This window comes from Procambarus clarkii, chromosome 49, assembly GCF_040958095.1.
Source record: "Procambarus clarkii isolate CNS0578487 chromosome 49, FALCON_Pclarkii_2.0, whole genome shotgun sequence".
In the NCBI taxonomy this organism is placed as follows: domain Eukaryota; kingdom Metazoa; phylum Arthropoda; class Malacostraca; order Decapoda; family Cambaridae; genus Procambarus; species Procambarus clarkii.
Window position 1 is genome coordinate 33,458,189 of NC_091198.1, and position 20,167 is coordinate 33,478,355.

At 48.8% G+C, this 20,167-nt stretch overlaps 1 protein-coding gene across 4 annotated transcripts in view; it reads right to left on the reverse strand.

Annotated features, from left to right (window-relative positions):
* The window catches only part of Rich (Guanine nucleotide exchange factor subunit Rich), a 567,547-nt gene that overhangs the window by 252,495 nt on the left and 294,885 nt on the right, over window positions 1–20,167 (reverse strand). For all 4 annotated transcript variants that reach the window (XM_069303165.1, XM_069303164.1, XM_069303162.1 and 1 more), the window contains 3 exons: window positions 10,476–10,582; window positions 4,176–4,307; window positions 3,463–3,702 (listed from right to left, as the gene is read on the reverse strand). In XM_069303165.1, coding sequence (XP_069159266.1) covers window positions 3,463–3,702; window positions 4,176–4,307; window positions 10,476–10,582 — 479 coding nt within the window. The remainder of the gene's footprint in view (window positions 1–3,462; window positions 3,703–4,175; window positions 4,308–10,475; window positions 10,583–20,167) is intronic.

Consider the following 20,167-nt stretch of genomic DNA (forward strand, 5'->3'; position numbering starts at 1 on the left):
AGTTATTGTTACGTAATTATTTCAATGTGTCTGATTGTTTTGTCCTTAGTTTTTTTTGCAGTAATATTATTCAATATTGTGTAGTGATATATTTATATAATAAAATCTGTGAATCATCGCTATACTCAAAATTATAGTGTGCATATTAGTGATTCAATTAGTATGTTCATAAAACAATAAACAAATAGTTTTGCTGTTATTACACTATACTGTATAGGTTATATATAAGAATCTGCATGTTTTGTTCACCACAACGAACCACTAAGTTGGTATGGTGTCATACCAATAACGAATGGCTGCTGCCTAACGAGAGGCTTTAGCCACAGCTAAACACAGCCACATTACTGAAGTAAATTACCAAAGAGGAAAATATGACAAGATGAGGAACTTCCAAATGGGAATACCATGGGAAAACAGAACTCAGAGAAAAGGCTGTATAGGATAAGATGGATTATGTCACCCAGAAGTGCCAGGAAACTGCAGACAGGTTTATCCCAGCCCAAAATGAGAAAAATGGAAAGCAACAGACAAATTCAAGGTTCAATCAGGAATGTACGATAGCGAAGCAATTGAGTAAAAGAACATGGAGAAACTACAGGAATAACAGAACACCAGAGAGCAGGGAGAGATACCAGAGTGCAAGAAATGAGTACCTCAGAGTGAGAAGAGAAGCAGAGACATAGTATGAAAATAACATCACGAGTAAAGCTAACATCCAACTAAAACTGCTCCACAGCCACATCAAGAGGAAAACAGCAGTGAAGAAACAAGTGATGAAACTGAGAAAAGGGGAAAACAGATACAAAGGGAATGACAAGGTGTGTAAAGAACTCAACAAGAGATTCCAGGAGGTCTTCACAATAGAACAGGGAGAAGTCCCTGCACTAAATGAGGAGGCAAACCAAGTAACCTTGGAGGAATTTGCCCTCACCAGTGATGAGGTCAAAATAAATCTGTTGGAGCTGAATGTGACACAGGCTATTGGGCCCGACTGAATTTCACTGTGGATACTAAAAGAAGGTGCAGAGGCACTAAGTGTGCCACTCTCTATTGTGAATAACAGGTCACTGGAAACAGAAGACCTACCGGAAAGCTGGAAGAAAGCTAATGTAGTCCCAATATACAAAAAGAGTGACAGGCAAGAGGCATTGAGCTACAGGCCAGTTTCCCTAACTTGTATACCTTGCAAGGTGGTGGAGATGATTGTGAGAAAAAGGCTCATAGAGCATTTGGAGGGAAATAGCGTTGTAACACACCACCAGCATGGGTTCAGAGATGGTAACCCGTGCCTCACAGGTTTAAAAGAATTCTATGACAAAGCAACACAAATTAGGCAAGAGAGAGACGGGTGGGCAAACTGCATTTTCTTGGACTGTCAGAAAGCATTTGACACAATATCTCACAAAAGGCTGTTACAAAAGTTGGAGCAACAGGCAAGAGTAAAAGGTAAGGTGTTCCAGTGAATAAGGGAGTATATAAGCAACAGGAAACATTGGAAGATATCTTACTTCCTCTCACCCCCCTTTATCTTCTTCTGTCCCCACTTCCAAGCTCGCCCTTCGTGGTGTCTTGTATATATTCGGATTTGGGAGATATCAAAGTGGTGAGATGTCACCAGTGGGATTCCACAGGGCCTTTTACTTGGACCCATCCTGTTTCTAATATAAGTAAATAACCTTCCAGAGGGTATAGACCCATTCCTCTAAATGTTTGCTGATGATGCAAAAACTATGAGAAGAGTCAAGAAAGATGAAGATACAGATACTACAAGATGACCTCGACAAACTGGTGGAATGCTCAAGAAAATGGCTGCTAAAGTTCAACTCAGGAAAGTGTAAAGTAATGAATTTAGGCAAAAGGAGCAGAAGGCTGAACACAATATACTATCTGGGAGGTGATATCCTGCAAGTCAAATAGAGAGAAAGATCTGGGGATTGATATCATACCGAACCTGTCCCCAGAGACCCACATCAAAAGGATATCATCAGCGGCATATGCTAGACTGGTCAACATAAGAAGTGCCTTTAGAAACTTGTGTAAGGAATCGTTCAGGACCTTGTATACCACTACACCAATTATATAATCTTGGAGTATGCAGCTCCAGCCTGGAGTCCATACCTAGTTAAACACAGGACAAAGTTGGAGAAGATTCAGAGGTATGACACCAGACTAGTCCCAGAACTGAGATGTATGAGCTACGAGGAAAGGCTAAGGGAGCTGAACCTCACATCCCTCGAAAACAGAAGGGTAAGGGAGAGACATGATAACCACCTACAAAATACTCAGGGGAATTGACAGGGCGGACAAAGACAAACTCTTTAGCATGGGTGGAACACGAACAACGGGACACAGGTGGAAACTTAGTACTCAAATGAACCACTGAGACATTAGATAGAATTTTTTCAGTGTCAGAGTAGTTAACAAATGGAATGCATTAAGTAGTGATGTGGTGGAGGCTGACTCCATACACTGTTTCAAATGTAGATTTGATAAAGCCCAGTAGTCTCAGGAATCTGTACACCAGTTGATTGACAGTTCAGAGGCGGGACCAAAGAGCCAGAGCTCAACCCATGCAAGCACAACTTGGTGAGTACACACCAGTCAGCAAATGTCACCTCCTGCCCTCCCTCACCTCACTCGCCAACACTTCTCCTCCCACCATACTTTTTTGTTTTTTCAATATAGTGTATACAGATATTATATATAAGTATCTACATGTTTTGTTCACCAAAGCTGTACAACTAAGCTGGTATGGTGAGTTCAGACAGCAACAGAGGTCGCAACACACAGCTAATGCTGCCTCCCTCCTTCACTAAGATTCTTCCTCCCACAAAATTGTTTGTGCTGTTATTACACTATATGCTCACGTTATATATTAGTATCTACATTTGCGTTCACCATAGAGAACCACGAACCACTAAGCTTGTATGGTGATTCTTGACAATAACAGGTGGCCACACACAGTCAGCAGACGAAGTTATCTCCCTCCCTCCCCTCCCTTCGCATTACTGTTCCCACCATACTCTGTACAGAGCTAATTATTACAACAATCCTGCTATTATCAGAATCCTGGTAATTTTCATCACAGTCAGGGGTCTTCTGTAATACTATCATCGCTAAATAATACCAGTTACATATATTTTGACATTTTTTTGGTGATGCTGTGGTCACAAGCTGAACAGCAGTGCTGTGAGCCCATGCTGCATGCACCAGCCTTGGTTGCTCACTCAGTACTGAGGCTCAAACCCAGGAATGTTGCCCCACGATTTAAAAAAAAAATGCATTTATTTACAAGAGCCCTGAGGAAGCTGATGTGAACCCTGCCGAGCCGCAGGACTTTTACATTTTGGGCGGTACTCAATCACATCAACAGCTGTGGTGCGTAATTCTGCGACAGTTACTCACCACAGCTATTGATGTGTGGCACAGTTTAAGGGTTAACACATGTATTTTACATTTTACCTGTAAAATTATAAGGTAGGATGCTGCAGTGTCCAGTTGTGATTCTTCAAGAGCTTTGATAAAAAGATGCTTAGGGCTGCCTGCAATAGAAAAGAGATATCGCCATAGTGCTAGTTCTGTCTTACGGGCACACTGTACTACTGTCTGTAGGTACACTGGAAATTCTTTGATAAATTCCACAACTCTTGGAAGTAAACAGTCTGGTAGTGGATCTTTGCTGGATGCTTCCTCCTCAAGAACCTGTAAAATCATTCACGTATTAATTTCAATAAAAGAAATTGAGTAAACCTATAGGTGAAACTAATACATTAGCCTAGAGGACTAAATCATGCAGAGGCAACAATTCCCTCAACAATAATTATTTACTTCAATGGTGGCAACTGGGGATGCTGCACGACTCATTTTCAATAGAAAGCTTAATTATATTTATAGTACATAAATAAGTTGACTTAAATAAATATATCAAAATGACATACAAATTGTTATGAATCTGATGAATAATGCTGATCATTGCAGCTCAACTGTTAATGGTAGAACAATATCATCATGAAGTTTCTGCCATGTAAGGGATTTCTTGGGTGATAAAGTTAACTGAACTGCTACCACGTTTTATCATAGTTGAAACATACAGAGTTTAATAAAGAAATTTCATTTTCCATACTACCTTATTTAAACACTAAAGATTAACAGATATTTTTGTTTTCCAATCTGACCTGATGCAACAGGAGTTCAAGTGCATGAGGAAAGTACGGTAAATCTCTGCAAGTACTGGCAATCTCCCAGGCATGGTAGCCAAGATTTCTTCTTAACAACTGACGTAATATATGATGGAGGTAGACCTGACTCTGCAAAGATAAAAGCACAAAGAGCATTTGAAAGAACACTGATTATGTCTACCAAAAAAGTACTAACAGCACTACAAATACATACTGCACTGTGTACAATAATTTGGAACAATTTAACATGACCATTCTTTTGATATTAATAATATCAATATTTCCAGCAAAAAAATAAACAATTGGTTTCCATACTGTTACCAAAGGAGACTAAAAAAAAGTTACAAATGAGAACAGTACAATATATATTTTACAAAATTTCAACAAATTCTTCCAATACTCTTAACTCAACCAAGACTACCCAGCAAATTGTTTAGAAATAAGGTCATGAACAGAAAATCCAATTTGTTTATTGTGACATATAAGAGCTATCAACATACGGTACTTGGGATCAACATCCCAATGGCCCAATCTCTGACAGCCTCACAGTAGACCATCTAGCTCACCAGACTGGTCGATATTACAGTACACAATTAACTCTCTCACTCACAGCCTAGCCCAGCCAGAACTCGCAGCCCGGTTGATAAGGTACAATTGGAAGGTGTTCAAGTTCCCTCTTATACTCATTTAAATATTGCACTTAAATGTTTACTCAATTCAATAACTTTATTCATAAGTGTCTGTTTAGTAAATTTATAGTTGGGTTAGTATACACAAGTTCACAGTGAATTATTTATCTACGACTAAGTCAAAACAACAACATGAATGTCTGACAATGATATTTTTACTGATTTTGTGAAAAAACTTTCAACCAATATAAGCAAGTTGTAGTAGGACACAAACTGTGACAAGTTCAAGACCAAATAGGACAATGGATCTTTTGATTTCCATTTAAGCAGAACCCACAGAGTAATAATCGATGAATTAAATTTGAATTATCCACTATGAAAAGCTCGGCCTTCCAGGGCACTGTACTTGCTCCAGTAATCTTTCTCAATTTTGTTTACAAAATAGTTCCAGACACTTTATTAGCACATCATTCTTTATAGGTAATGCTAGGAATTTGATTATGTTTAATAAACATGTATGTTTCAACCCCCTGAACTATAGTCAAAGTGAGGAAATCAAAACCAAAACCACGTACAAAATGCACTTCAACTGCAATATAAAACAAAAATATAAAGTATAGCTAAAACAGCCCTGATAGCTAAAATGTCAGACGTCCTTACTTTTTATGAACAGAATAGAGTACCTCTCAACTGTAAGAAAAATGTTAGGCTGGATAACAAGAATGTTTCATAAAAGATGCCAAACCATGGATGGTACTTTTCTATCATGAGTGAAATATTGTTGTACATTAACTGCCCTATTCAAAGCTGGAGAAGTTGCAGACCTGAAGCAACTTTTTAACTTTTACTCTCTGGATTCATTAATTGAATGTCTAAATTATTGAAGCTGCTGAAAATCCCTATAATTTTCTCCCTGAAGTGCAGGTTAGAGATACAGCATAGTCAAAATAGGCCATTAAAAAATATTGGTACAATTATTCCTAAGAAGTATTTCTATACAATGTTTTCTCTAAATTCATTAAATGACTAGTTAATATTAGTCCTTTAAATTGTATTCTTATTATATCGGTGTTTTGTTTGTCGTCATGGCATCCAAGACTATTATAATGGTCTAACAACTGTGATAAGGAGAATAGTAGACTGCCACCAGAGGAACACAAACAACATTGTGCTAGGAGCACATGCATCGCTTTCCAACTTCATTATCACTTTTAATTACATGGATGGTGAAATATTGAAGAAACTGTTCATGACTTTTGTGAGACCAAAAGTGGAATATGCAGCAGTTGTATGATGCCCAGAAACCCAGCATTGAATATAATGGAACACCTCTTTCTGGTAGAGCCCCAGTGGCTCCCTGTCTCCCTCCCTCCCTCCCTTCTATGCTGGTCGTTTTGTTGTGGTACTATTTGCTCCTGAACTGATCTGTGGGCTGACGCTGGACCGAACACCGGGCAGTCTGGTGGCAGCATTTGGTACTATTGGGTTCTAGCTTGTTTTGTTTTCTTTGGTTATTTTTTATTGCTTGGAGAGTTATTTGGCATTTTAGTTTTTTGAGGCTTATGAACCCTGCAGTTGTCAGTAAAGTTTGACTGACTTTTGGGTGCTTTCCCATTGAAATGGCAGAATGTCATTTGCTCTTTGTGGCTCTTGTGAAAGGGAATCAGAATTTGGCTCTGGTCCCTGGTAGGCCAAATGAACTCGTGCAACTCATGTGACTGGTAGCTTGGAGCAATCTCAGTGAGATAGAGCTACAGGGAGCCAACAGGGCTCTACCAGAAAGAGGCATTTCATGGCATTCAATGATAGGTATTTGTTAGTTGTTCATTTGTTTCTCCGAGTCTTCATGGTACAGTGTGTCCTCACTTGAACGAACTATATGGGGCGAAGCCGATTCGTTCCAGTGCGGAATTCGTTCCATCCGTCCGGCCCCAACAACCTTCTTATTTTTTTTTGTTTAAACATATGCCAGGACACATTAGTTTGTTTCTTTGTCGTGTGGTGCTTCATTATAATATCTTTCATGCTCTTTTGGTGTCAATAATAATCTGAGATGCGAGAATCACCATCCCCCACCCCACTCACACCATCCTCCACACCACCCACACCATCCTCCACACCACCCACACTATCCTCCACACCACCCATACCATCCCCACACCACCCATACCATCCCCCACACCACCCATACCATCCCCCACACCCCCACACCATCCTCCACACCACCCACACCATCCTCCACACCACCCACACCATCCTCCACACCACCCACACCATCCTCCACACCACCCACACCATCCCCACACCACCCACACCATCCCCACACCACCCACACCCCCACACCATCCCCAACACCACTAACACCATTCGCTCCCACCACCCACACTCCCCACACCACCACCCACACCATCCTCCACACCACCCATACCATCCCCCACACCACCCATACCATCCCCCACACCACCCACACCATTCCCCAACACCACCCACATCATCCCCCACACCACCCACACCATCCCCACACCACTAACACCATTCGCCCCCACCACCCACACTCCCCACACCACCACCCACACACCCCACACCACCACCCACACACCCCACACCACCACCCACACACCCCACACCACCACCCACATCATCCCCCACACACCCCACACCACCCACATCATCCCCCACACCACCCACACCATCCCCCACACACCCCACATCATCCCCCACACCACCCACACCATCCCCACACCATCCCCCACACCACCCACACCATCCCCCACACACCCCACATCATCCCCCACACCACCCACACCATCCCCACACCATCCCCCACACCACCCACACCATCCCCCACACCACCCACACCATCCCCCACACCACCCACACCATCCCCCACACCACCCACACCATCCCCCACACCACCCACACCATCCCCCACACCACCCACACCATCCCCCACACCACCCACACCATCCCCCACACCACCCACACCATCCCCCACACCACCCACACCATCCCCCACACCCCACACCATCCCCCACACACCCCACACACCCCACACCATCCCCCACACACCCCACATCATCCCCCACACACCCCACATCATCCCCCACACACCCCACACCACCCACATCATCCCCCCACACCCAACCACATCACCCACACCAAACCATACCACACCACCCAAACCACACCACACCACACCATCCACGGGGTGTATTGAAGCAGCAGGCTTGGAAGCGTCTCAACTCGCCCGACAAAAAAAAAATGATGGTTGACAGGTCTCCTCTCACACCTCCAGGACCCCCCCCCCACCCCCCAGGCACCCGGCCATACACACCACAATGCCAAGTCAGCTATTGTTTTCTTCAGGAAACAATAAAACATGTTAATGATTAATAATGTGTATTAATACACGAAAATTAACATATTTTGGCATAAATATTTTACAGCTAAGATTGAGATTTATAATAGAGTATGAATGAGAGGTTTGGCAGCCATGCGTGGTCACCACCCTTCTCTCTCCACTTCCACCTCCCCTGACAACACCTTCCATCACTGACCCCACCTGCCTCCCCTGACACCGCCTGCCTCCCTGCCTCCCTTGACCCCACCTGCCTCCCCTGACCCCACCTGCCTCCCCTGACCCCACCTGCCTCCCCTGATACCACCTGCCTCCCCTGACCCCACCTGCCTCCCCTGATACCACCTGCCTCCCCTGACCCCACCTGCCTCCCCTGATACCACCTGCCTCCCCTGACCCTGCCTGCCTCCCCTGACACCACCTGCCTCCCCTGACCCCACCTGCCTCCCATGACACCGCCTGCCTCCCCTGACCCCACCTGCCTCCCCTGACACCACCTGCCTCCCCTGACACCACCTGCCTCCCATGACACCGCCTGCCTCCTCTGATACCGCCTGCCTCCCCTGACACCGCCTGCCTCCCCTGACACCGCCTGCCTCCCCTGACACCGCCTGCCTCCCCTGACACCACCTGCCTCCCCTGACACCACCTGCCTCCCCTGACCCCACCTGCCTCCCATGACACCGCCTGCCTCCTCTGATACCACCTGCCTCCCCTGACACCGCCTGCCTCCCCTGACACCGCCTGCCTCCCCTGACACCGCCTGCCTCCCATGACACCACCTGCCTCCCCTGACACCACCTGCCTCCCCTGACACCGCCTGCCTCCCATGACACCGCCTGCCTCCTCTGATACCACCTGCCTCCCCTGACACCGCCTGCCTCCCCTGACACCGCCTGCCTCCCCTGACACCGCCTGCCTCCCCTGAAACCACCACAAATGATGCTAGCCACCTCACCAAGGCCTAACGTTCACACGACCTGTGCTTGTTTTATTGGTCTACTCAAAATTTATTCTAAATAGATATTAGTACAGTACGTAGGCTGTTAGAGGGAGGGATCCAGGAAACAAACACCCCCCCTCCCACCCCCCCCCAATGGCTCAGGGAGCGACCGGCCGGCCACACAATGCCAGCTGTTATCTACACCCCAATTGTATTAAAAATTCTGTGAAAAGGAAATGTGTTCAAACTGTTTAAAATATGTACTGTATATATTACAATTTTCACCATTATTGTTGCTCCAATATGACATTTTTCTAATAAAAAGACTATTTTCAGTGTAGATAATGCGATAATTATCATTAAATTGACTCTTGGCATCTGACGACGAGAGGAGAGTGAGTGGTCTCTGTGGTCAGGTGGAGGAAGGAGGGTGGGGGCGGGGGAGCATGGAGGCACCAGTTACGTGTTGCCTCTTGCCTCCTAGCAACAACTCTTTCACTAATGCCCCCTGACACCATTTTATCACCATTTTTATCACCATTTCTCCCTAGAAACAATGGGTAAGGATAATAAAACACTACATAACTGTTTACACTCTGGCGAATCATAGTTGATGACAGCCAGCTCCGACGCTCGGCCTCAGTGACCGCTTGGACGAACATTCCTCACTTAATCGAACATTTGTATGTTCCACTGAACATTTGGTACCGAATTCAATTTGTTCGGCTCTTCCGGGAATTCGATAGAGCGGGGTTCGTTAGTCTGAGGAAGCACTGTACTATTTTGGCTTTGTATTGGTACAGTAGTGTAATTGTGCCTATATCTGCACTCGTACATTTGTCAGCTTTTCCCTCTACCAATATACATTCATGTGGCTGTACATATCAGTGTTCACATATCTGGGTGTGGATTACTTTTTATTTCTGAAAGAAATGTCTGAGCGTGCTATCATGAGTGCCCTTTTACCATCTGTATTACGAATGTTTTGTCCAAAGAAGCAAGATACGATTTCTTTCTATTCAGACAAGGAAAGTTTTGCATATATAAATCTCCACATACAAATCTTGCTTCTTTGGAGAAAACATTCGTAATACAGATGGTAAAAAGGCACTCATGATAGCATGCTCAGACATTTCTTTCAGAAATAAAAAGTACTACTCATTAGCTACCATTACCTATATTCACTTCAATCAAAATTGTTTTAATATGTAACTGTTTGAATTCCCTATTTGATAATACTGAACAGTTAAAAAATGATGAATCCATTACAGGACAAAAAGTTATTACAAATCTTAAACGATTTGCTTTCTTAAGAGCACTAAACAAACATTACAATGCAAACTTTGATAATGTTGAAATATACTTACAGTTCGTTCGACAACAGTGAGTGGTTGATGCTGAGATGCAGCATCACATACCAATAAGGATGTGTCTGTTTCTGCACCTAACAAGATGCCCTCCTCAAACATGACAGCTGCAAAATTATTTCCATATTATTTTCTTTATAGAGAAGAATAAATAAACTTGACCAATATGGCATGGTGTGTCATCAGAGATCCCTTTTAAAGTAAAGGAACATATTATGAGGCACAAATAGAGTGGAATAATTTAAAAGTGTGTAAAATTCGTTAAAAGTAAAAAAAAAAAATATATATATAATTTCAACGCTAAATAAAGGCGAGTGTCAATGGCTCCCTGAAGCTATCTCACTGAAACGGCTCCAAACTACTAAATAGCTTTAGCTGTTGAGATCTATTCAGCCTACCAGGTACCATGACAGAACCACACGAAGGTGCAGGGGAAAAAAACAGCGTTGAATGTAATGAAAGGCCATTTTCTGGGTGAGACCCCGGAGGCTCCCTGGAGCTTATCGGGCTAATGTATGTTATATTAGACCATGACAGTAGCTAAGGAGTTCAGACCTACCAGGGACCAGCGCCAGAACCTGGCCCCTTCAGAGAGGTTTCAGGGAGCAATGGCACTGGAAAACCCCCTTGTGGTTGGGGTTTTCCTTATCTGCCATCGACTGGGGTAAGGCACCCAGAAAGGTAGGCATGACAAAACAAACCCCACATGGTAAAAAACCAGCGTTGAATCTAATGAAACGCCATTTTCTAGGTGAGTCTGGGTGAGTCCCGGAGGCTCCCCGGAGCTATCCATGGCTGATATGGATATCCTAACTATTTTGCATCAGTCGATGTGGGTGGAGTTCTAGCCTACCGGGGACCACGAGCCAGAACCTGGCCCCCTCACAGAGGCACGGGGAGCAATGGCCCATAGAAATGCACATGTGATTTGGGGCATTCTATATCTGCCATCGACCGGGACAGGCACCCAAAAAGGTAAGCGCCACAAAACAAACCCCTATTCTGGTTAACAACAAAATTTGACAAACGAGTGGACAGAACTCCCCAAAAGAAAAAGGAGACGTCACAAGCATGACATCACACGAGCCGTGCCGCATGTCTGCGCAGCTCCCCCTTCCCCCTCCTGGAGAGGAGGGGGAAGGGAGATATTATAATTGTAATTATAATAACCTATTATAGGTATAGGTCAGGTCATCAGATTATAGGGCAGTTGACTAATAATGTGAGGTCATTAGAGCGTGAAATTCAACAATCAGATTATCTTGATTGGTTTAAGTAATAATTGTAATTACGAAGCAATAAGATGCTTATCTTAACATACTAAGAAGGTTAGGTAAGGTCGGTGTTTTCTATGAAGCTTTTCAAGGTAAACTAGTATGTTTAGTATGTCACATATGCACGTATTTAATAAGTCAATATTGACTATACGAAAGTGCGAGAACGGGTTGCAACACGAAGCCGAGACAACGGACTGCAACCGCCGACCTAAAGCAACACAGGCCCGACTGGGCCCAGGAACGTTAACAAGGTAGCGTGCAGCCAGGACCCTGTTCGACCGCCAAAATCCCCGTGCCCGAATGTCAGCCCAAGACATATTGCTGAAGACGGCAGCAAGAGCAGCGAACTTACGAACGTCAAGGGCATGGGGATAGACCGCAGGCTGGCTGGATTTAATAACCCTGCGGATGACCTGAGAGACCCGAACCCGCGAACAGGGAAGAAGGGAAACCAGATCAACCAAAGAGTGTCCCCGGACACAGATGCCGTGGCGCGTAGATAACGGCGGAGGACCAGAACCGGACACAACACATGGTGAACCCCCCGGCCTGACAAACCATGCATCTACAACCCAAGGACCCCTCCGGAAAGCAGCAGTCTCATTCTTCGCCAGAAAAGAGGGAGACGGCTGCAAATGAACAAACCGAAGACCACGACCAAAGGAGCAAAAACCTCTGCGCTGGAGAAGAGTATGAAGCTCTGCCACGCGACCCCCAGAGGCTAATGCCAACAGAAAAAGAGCCTTAGCAAAGCAATCTTGAACCGAAGGGGCCACAACAAACCGAGGAGTGGAAAGATAGAAGAGCACTCTGTCCATGAACCAGGACAGCTCAGGCGGCGCATGAGCAGGCCGGAGGTGAAACAACGCCCAAGACAGCTTGTGAAACGGCGCAGAAGTAACATCAATACCGAAAGCAAGCTGTAGCGGCTCCGCCAGCGCCGCACGATTCGAAGCGATAGTATTAGGCATCAGATGACAGTCCTGAAACAACCAAGAGAGAAAGGACAACACCACCTGAACCAAAAGTGAGGAATAACGACGAAGGGTGAAAAAGAACCGGAAGGACCGCCAGGAAACTTCATACTGCCGCCGAGAGGAAACTCGCAGGTGAGAAACCAACAAGGAAGCCACCTGCTCACCATAAAGATGGTGATAAACACGAGTCAAAAACACCAAACGTGAAGACTCGTGGAGAAGAGCGAACCTGTCACATACCGGACCGGCCCGATCTCCTGAAAGAGGCGGAGCCGTGGAAAAACCTCCAGGTTCGAACAATGGCCAAGCAGCACCTGAAACCACGGCTGGGCCGGCCACCAAGGGGCCAAGAGGACCACTCGACCCTGGTAAGCCTCCAAGCGAGAAATGACCTGGAGCAGCAGCTGAACCGGGGGAAAGAGGTACAGGAACCCCCACCTCGACTAGTCCTGCCGAAAAGCGTCGATCTTGACGGCCTCGCAGTTGGGGAAAGGTGCACGCCACGTAAACCGGAAGACGCCTCGACCACGCCGAAGCGAAGACGTCCACCTCCGGGCGCCCGAACGTCCGGCAGAGCCAACGGAAGGAGCCGGCATCGACCGTCCATTCCGTGGACAGGGGAACGAACCTGGACAGGCCATCCGCCAGGACATTGGACACCCCCCGGACGTGAACCGCCAGGAGAGCCAAACCCCGAGAACTCAGCAGATGAGTCACCCGAAGCGACCAACCCCAAAGAGCCAAGGACCGCATTGAACCCCCTCAGTTCAGACAATGAACCACCGGGGAGCAGTCCGAATGGAGCCGGATCGTTGATCCGCGGGCGACCCGAACCCTCCGAAGCGCAAACCATACTGCTGCGAACTCCCACACCGTGCTGTGAACCCGACAGAAGGATGGACCCCACCGCCCCTGGACGACCTGGCGAGCACTGGTCACAAAGCCCCAGCCAGGAGATGATGTGTACGTGAACACATCAAGTGAGGGCTCAGACAAGTGCCAAGGCACCGAACTCCGAAAAAAAACGAAAAAGGAAACCGGCTACGCAGCAGCTGACACATAGCCCCCAGGGTTCGAACCCAGCGATCGCGAGAGAGGCAGAAGGGACGTCCCCGAAGGAACCAGAACAGCCGACGAAGCCAAACTCAACCCGGTGGGTAGACCAACATCGCGAAGTTCAGGCTGCCACACAAACCCTCGAGCAATCGCTGGGTGACCTGGGAGCCCCCCAGAAACAGACATAGGTGAGACCGCAGCCGAGGGAGAGACTCCGGAGGGAGAGACAAGAAAGCGGTCCGAGAGTCCCACACAACACCCAGCCAGGACCGAACCTGGGAGGGCACCAGATGGGACTTACGCCAGTTCACCAGGAACCCGAACCCGGCGAGCTGGGAAAGCACCAAATCCCTGGCAAGCAGACACGCAGACCGACTGTGAGCCCAAACCAGCCAGGCATCGAGGTAAGCCAACACCTGAACACCTAACAGACGCAGACGGGCCACCACGACCCGGGTAAGGGGTGTGAACACGCGAGGTGCCAGGTTCAACCCGAAGGGGAGACAACGAAAGCGGTAGCACTGACGCCCCACAACAAAACCAAGCCAGTCCCGGAACCCACATGAATAGGGACGTGCCAATACGTGTCCTTGAGGTCCAGGGACACCATCCAAGCGCCCGGCGCCAACAGAAGTCGGACCTGGGACAGAGTGGTCATCCGAAACGACAGGCAAGAAACCCAAGGGTTCAGACGGGACAAGTCCAGAATGAACCGCAGGTCCGCACAGTCCCGTTTCGGAACTGGAAACAGGCGGGAAACCCACCTGAGGGACGGAGTCGTTTTGACCACGCCCAAGCGCACCCACTCAAAGATGACCCGACGGAGCGCAGGAGAGGAAGCCTGCCCCGTCAGCCCCGAGCCCCCTGCAGGAGGAGGAGCCACCCAACGCCACCGCAGGCCGCGAGAAACGACCCGAAAAGCCCACAAATTGTGAGACCAGGCGTGAGCGAACAGAGACAGCCTCCCCCCCCATCGCCCCCTCAATGGGGCGAACTGTGAAAGGGCTGCTGCCTCTTACGAGAACCCAACCTGCACGCAGAACGAACACCGCGCCGACCAGGCACAGGTGGGACCGTAGGCAGCACTGGTACCGAACCCAACACCTGTGGCCAACCCCGACGAACGGAATCACACGCCCTGGTACGGCCCAGCCGGGAAGGAACCCCCCGGTATCTCTGGAAAACCAACAACTCAGACATAGGGCAGCAAGAGGAAGAAGCTGCCTGAACATAACGCTCAACCGCAGAAGCCTTAAAAAGCAGAGGACAAATGGGAGAAGACAACCTAAGAACCAGGGCCAAAACGGATTCCAAAGAGGAAGCAAGGACCGCCTGACAAGATGTGAAGCGCGCAGTGAAAAACCGCAGCAATGCCTCCCGCAGGATCGGCGCAAAAAGCTTCAACATGGCAGACGACGCCCGAGCAGTGGAGACCAAGGCGTCAGACCCCGGAACGGCCCCAAGCGCCTCAACATCCCCCACAAGGCAATCCGAAGATAGCTCCAGGAGGGAAAAGAAACGCAGGACCAAAGCCAAAAAGCCACGAGCGCACAAATCCTCCGCCACAAGAGCAACCGACAGGGAAGGAACCTGCACATGGAGCTGCACCGCACCAATATCCCGCAGAAGGGCAGGAGCGAAAAGACACTCATTAAGGTGCTCAAAATCGCTCCCCAGGTAAACCTGGACCACCGTCAACGCCTCACGCCACTCAAACGTGCAAGTTCGACAGAACGAGTCCCAAGCATCCAACGAAAACAAGGGGCAGTCTGCAAGCCACGACGACCAAGGCCCAGGTCCGAACCCAGGACGGAAACAGATGGAATGGCCTTCAGATCACCAGGAAACCAAACCCGGCGATCTGGAAAGAACCATGCCCCTGGCGAGCAGACAAGCGGACCGACTGGGAGCCCACACCAGCCAATCGTCGAGGTAGGCCAGACACCGAATCTCAAGCAGACTCAGACAGGGCACCAAGATCCGGTAAAGATGCAAAAATACACCAAGTGCCAATTACAAAATAGGGAAGACAACAAAAGCGGTGGTGGTGGTGGGGCCTGTAGCCCCACCACCAACTGTGCCAGTCCCGGAAAACTGGAGAGGAACGTGGCAAGAATTGACCAGGAGGTCCAGGGCCACCAACCAGGCACCCGGCCCCAACAAAAGCCGGACAGGAGACAACAGTCCTTCGAGGAGGGCATAGAAACCAGGGCACAGACTGAAGAAGTCCAGAAGAACTGCAGATTCAAAAGGCCCATGTCTGCAAAGAGCAGACGGGAACCCCAGAAGGATGGGGCGGATCAACCACGCCCAACGCACCTACTAAGATGACATGACGAAGCGCAGGGGAAGAAGCCCACCCGGCCAGCTCTGAACCCCCCAAAGGGGGAGAAGCCGTCCACCGCCGCCACCAGAGGCTGGAAGACAACAAAAAGCGCCCACCAACAGCGGTACCATACGAGAGTCAACAGAGCAAGCTGCTCCCCCAGTGTCCAGTCAACAGAGAAGGGAACAGAGCCCATTCCGAAAGAAAAAGTACACATACACATATACACATATATACAGATCATGTATATACACATACACATACATAAAGAATATTGTGCGAGGAGCCTATGCCACGCTTTCTAACTTTAGAAATGCTTTTAAATACATGGATGGCGATATACTAAAGAAATTGTTCACGAAATTTTGTTAGGCCAAAGGTAGAATATGCAGCGGTTGTGTGGTGCCCATATCTTAAGAAGCACATCAACAAACTGGAAAAGGTGCAAAGACATGCTACTAAGTGGCTCCCAGAACTGAAGGGCAAGAGCTACGAGGAGAGGTTAGAGGCATTAAATATGCCAAAACTAGAAGACAGAAGAAAAAGAGGTGATATGAACACTACATACAAAATAGTAACAGGAATTGATAAAATCGATAGGGAAGATTTCCTGAGACCTGGAACTTTAAGAACAAGAGGTCATAGATTTAAACTAGCTAAACACAGATGCCGAAGAAATATAAGAAAATTAACTTTCGCAAACAGAGTGGCAGACGGTTGGAACAAGTTAGGTGAGAAGGTGGTGGAGGCCAAGACCGTCAGTAGTTTCAAAGCGTTATATGACAAAGAGTGCAGGGAAAACAAGACACCACGAGCGTAGCTCTCATGCTGTAACTACACTTAGGTAAATACTTAGGTAATTACACAACGTAGCCGAGAAGATGCCGGGAGCACCGCCAGGGGAAGAAGCCCCGAGCCGCACACGCAGAAGGGGAGGGGAAAGGCGAAAGAGGCGCCCCGCACCCATAACATGGGGAAAACCCCGGCATCCGCCCCATAACCGCAACCCAGAACACCCCAGTAGCTACGGGGTAAGGACTGGAGAAGCGAGAAGAACGAGAGGCGCAGAGAAAAAGCCACAAAACACGAGCACGCGTGCACACTGCCCAGACCAAAACAAACTCCCACGGCGCACGCGCAAAACCTGCTCAGTGGGAAGGCGCCTAAAAGGACCACTGCACAAGTAGCCCAAACAGCCCATGACCCGAGTTATGGACGCAGGGGCAGAAACAGCCTAGCGGACGGGAACAGGAACGAAAACAGGAAGCACGGACATACATATCCGGTGAATGGAAAGAAGACAAGTAATGAACCAGCAACCCAATTGGACTACAAGCAGCCCAAACTGGCACCCCGGATAAGGAGTATGTAAAGAAAACGAACAGTGTCGAGACCGAGGACGAAGAAAAACACAGGAACAAAAGAGCGATACAGAACCGAACACCCAGAATAAACCCGGAAGGGGACCAACAAGCCCTGAAAAGACCGGAGGGAAGTCCCACCGAAAGACACCAGACGTTCCAACAATACGGGAAGTAGCCAAAAAGGGAGCCGGTCGGCCAAGCAGACAGCACGCTGGACTGTGATCCTGTGGTCCCGGGTTCGATCCTGGGCGCCGGCGAGAAACAATGGGCAGAGTTTCTTTCATCCTATGCCCCTGTTACCTAGCAGTAAATAGGTACCTGGGTGTTAGTCAGCTGTCACGGGCTGCTTCCTGGGGGTGGAGGCCTGGTCGAGGACCGGGCCACGGGGACACTAAAGCCCCAAAATCATCTCAAGATAACCTTCCCGAACCTTCGAGAACACCCACAAACAAGCAGAACCCACGAAGGCTCATAAAAGCACAGTCGCACCTGAGACCAAAAGTCATGCAGAACCCCCAAAAAGAAAAGGAGAACATGACAGGGAAGCCCCGTTCCAAGAAGAGGGGTGAAAAAACTGCAAAGAACACCCACGAACAGGAACCAACGGACTCAAGGAACAAGGAACCGAACCCAGGGAGGGGCCGACGCCCAACTAATCGTACGAGGAGGGGGAAGGAAAACACCCCACTCCCTGTAACTGCAAGCCCCGCTCGAAGAGTAAAACAACCCTGATGGGGACTAACGGGGCCCCCAGGCAGCCCCACCCCAGCCCCGGAAACCCACACGTCAGGCCCTGGGGCCGAGCCGTCCCCCCAAAGTCCCGGCCTCAAGAAAAACCGGGGCAGCCACGAAAAATACCAAGGCAGGGAGCCCACTGGCAGACTTATACAACATGGCTGGAGGAACAGGCTTGAATGCCCCCGTCGCTACCCCGGAAGTTGAATTCCCCGAGACCGCCCAAGTCTCGAAACCATCAAAACTCCTCCCCAACCCCGAACCCACAGACGGTAAGGACCTGGATGCAGGGAGGAGGGGATAGGGGGGAAGACAAGGGGGTGTGGAAGGAAACCAAAACAACCAAAACCCCCAAGCCCCGTCATGAAAATGGGGCAGCCTCGAGGCTTCCGGGGAGCAACAACCTAGAGCGTTGCCAACACCGAAACACGATGCGCAATGCCCGTGCTGCCTGCACCCACATAGTCAGACTAAGACTGGGTCAGCAAGCCACAAACAAGCAACAAAACTCGTAGGGCTCCGGGTCGAAGGTGCCTCCGAGCCCACAGGTAGCAGACGGAGGCAAAACAGTGAGTCACCCTGAGACAAGGGGACAGAGCAACCCTCGAACTCGCACAGAGAGAGGGGGGACCCCGGGGTCACATCCACCGGACCCACGCATTCCCATGGGGATTCCCAGGGTCCTGAGCGTTTACTTTAAGAGGACTCGCGCCCAGGTAAACCCAGGCAGGGTACTGCTAACCGGCACCCAAAACTACCAAACAGCCTTCTAAGAACTGAACCCCCGGGACGTGTACACTCACGGGGAACTAGCAGGGGAACCACCGGAAGAAGGAAGAATACACAGAGGGCAAGAACCAAGGCCTACCCCCCACCAGACAGAAAACAAAAAGAATAAGAAAACCCTGCAAGAGGACGGCGTACCCAGGCGGAACAGAGCCGGCCGCTATGATAGGGTAAAAACTAGCTACGCAGTACCCTGCGCCCCGCCAGTGCAAACTGCCCCCTACCCCATGGCGAACAAGGGAGACAGAACACCCGAGCACACAAAGAGCGGCCGAAAACCAAGCAGTAAACGGCCTAGCAGGGGCAGAACCCACGGAACTTGTGGAAGGGATCCCCAAGCCCCAAGGGCAGTACTTACAGGGCACCTGGGGAAGGAAACCCTAGGCGCATGCAGCCCGAGTACTGAAGAAACACTCCCAGCTCACGCAACACCTAGAAGACAGACACCACACTAGGTACAGTGCTGAAACAACCACCGTAGCCTGAGCACACGACCTCAGCCGTTAGCATCAGCCTTAGAACTGAGAGTGGATAGCCGGTGCGATGGGTCTGGGGCTCCCCCTTCCCCCTCCCGGGGAGGGGGGAGCTGCGTGGACAGCGGCACGGCGACGTGTGACGTCATGATTGTTTCCTCGTTTATTTTAGGGGAGTTCTATCCACTTGTTCGGCTTGTGGTAACAATTTTCACCAGAATAGGGGTTTGTTTTGGGACGCTTACCTTTCTGGGTGCCTAACCCGGTCGATGGCAGACATAGAATGCTTCCAACCACACTGGGGTTTCTATAGGCCATTGCTCCCCTTGCCTCTTCTGAGGGGGCCAGGATCTGGCTTGTGGTCCCCGGTAGGCTCATAGAACTCCATACACATGACTGATGCCAAAGTCTGACATTAGCACATCAGCCTAGTAAGCTCTGGGGAGCCGAAGGGGCTCCCCCCAGAAAAGGGACTCATCAGGGAGGAGGAGGCAGTGCAGGTAATAGCAATGAATTCTAGACTCTGGGTCGAGAGAGAAAACCCAAAACAATGAGGCCCAGGAACATTAACCAAGTACCAGGCCACCAGTACCCTGGTAAACTGTCCAAACCCCTCCAACTGAATATGAGCCTACAACAGAGACAAAAAAAAACAGCTGCATCCTTTCAAGCACCATGGCCACAAGGGCAGACTGGTA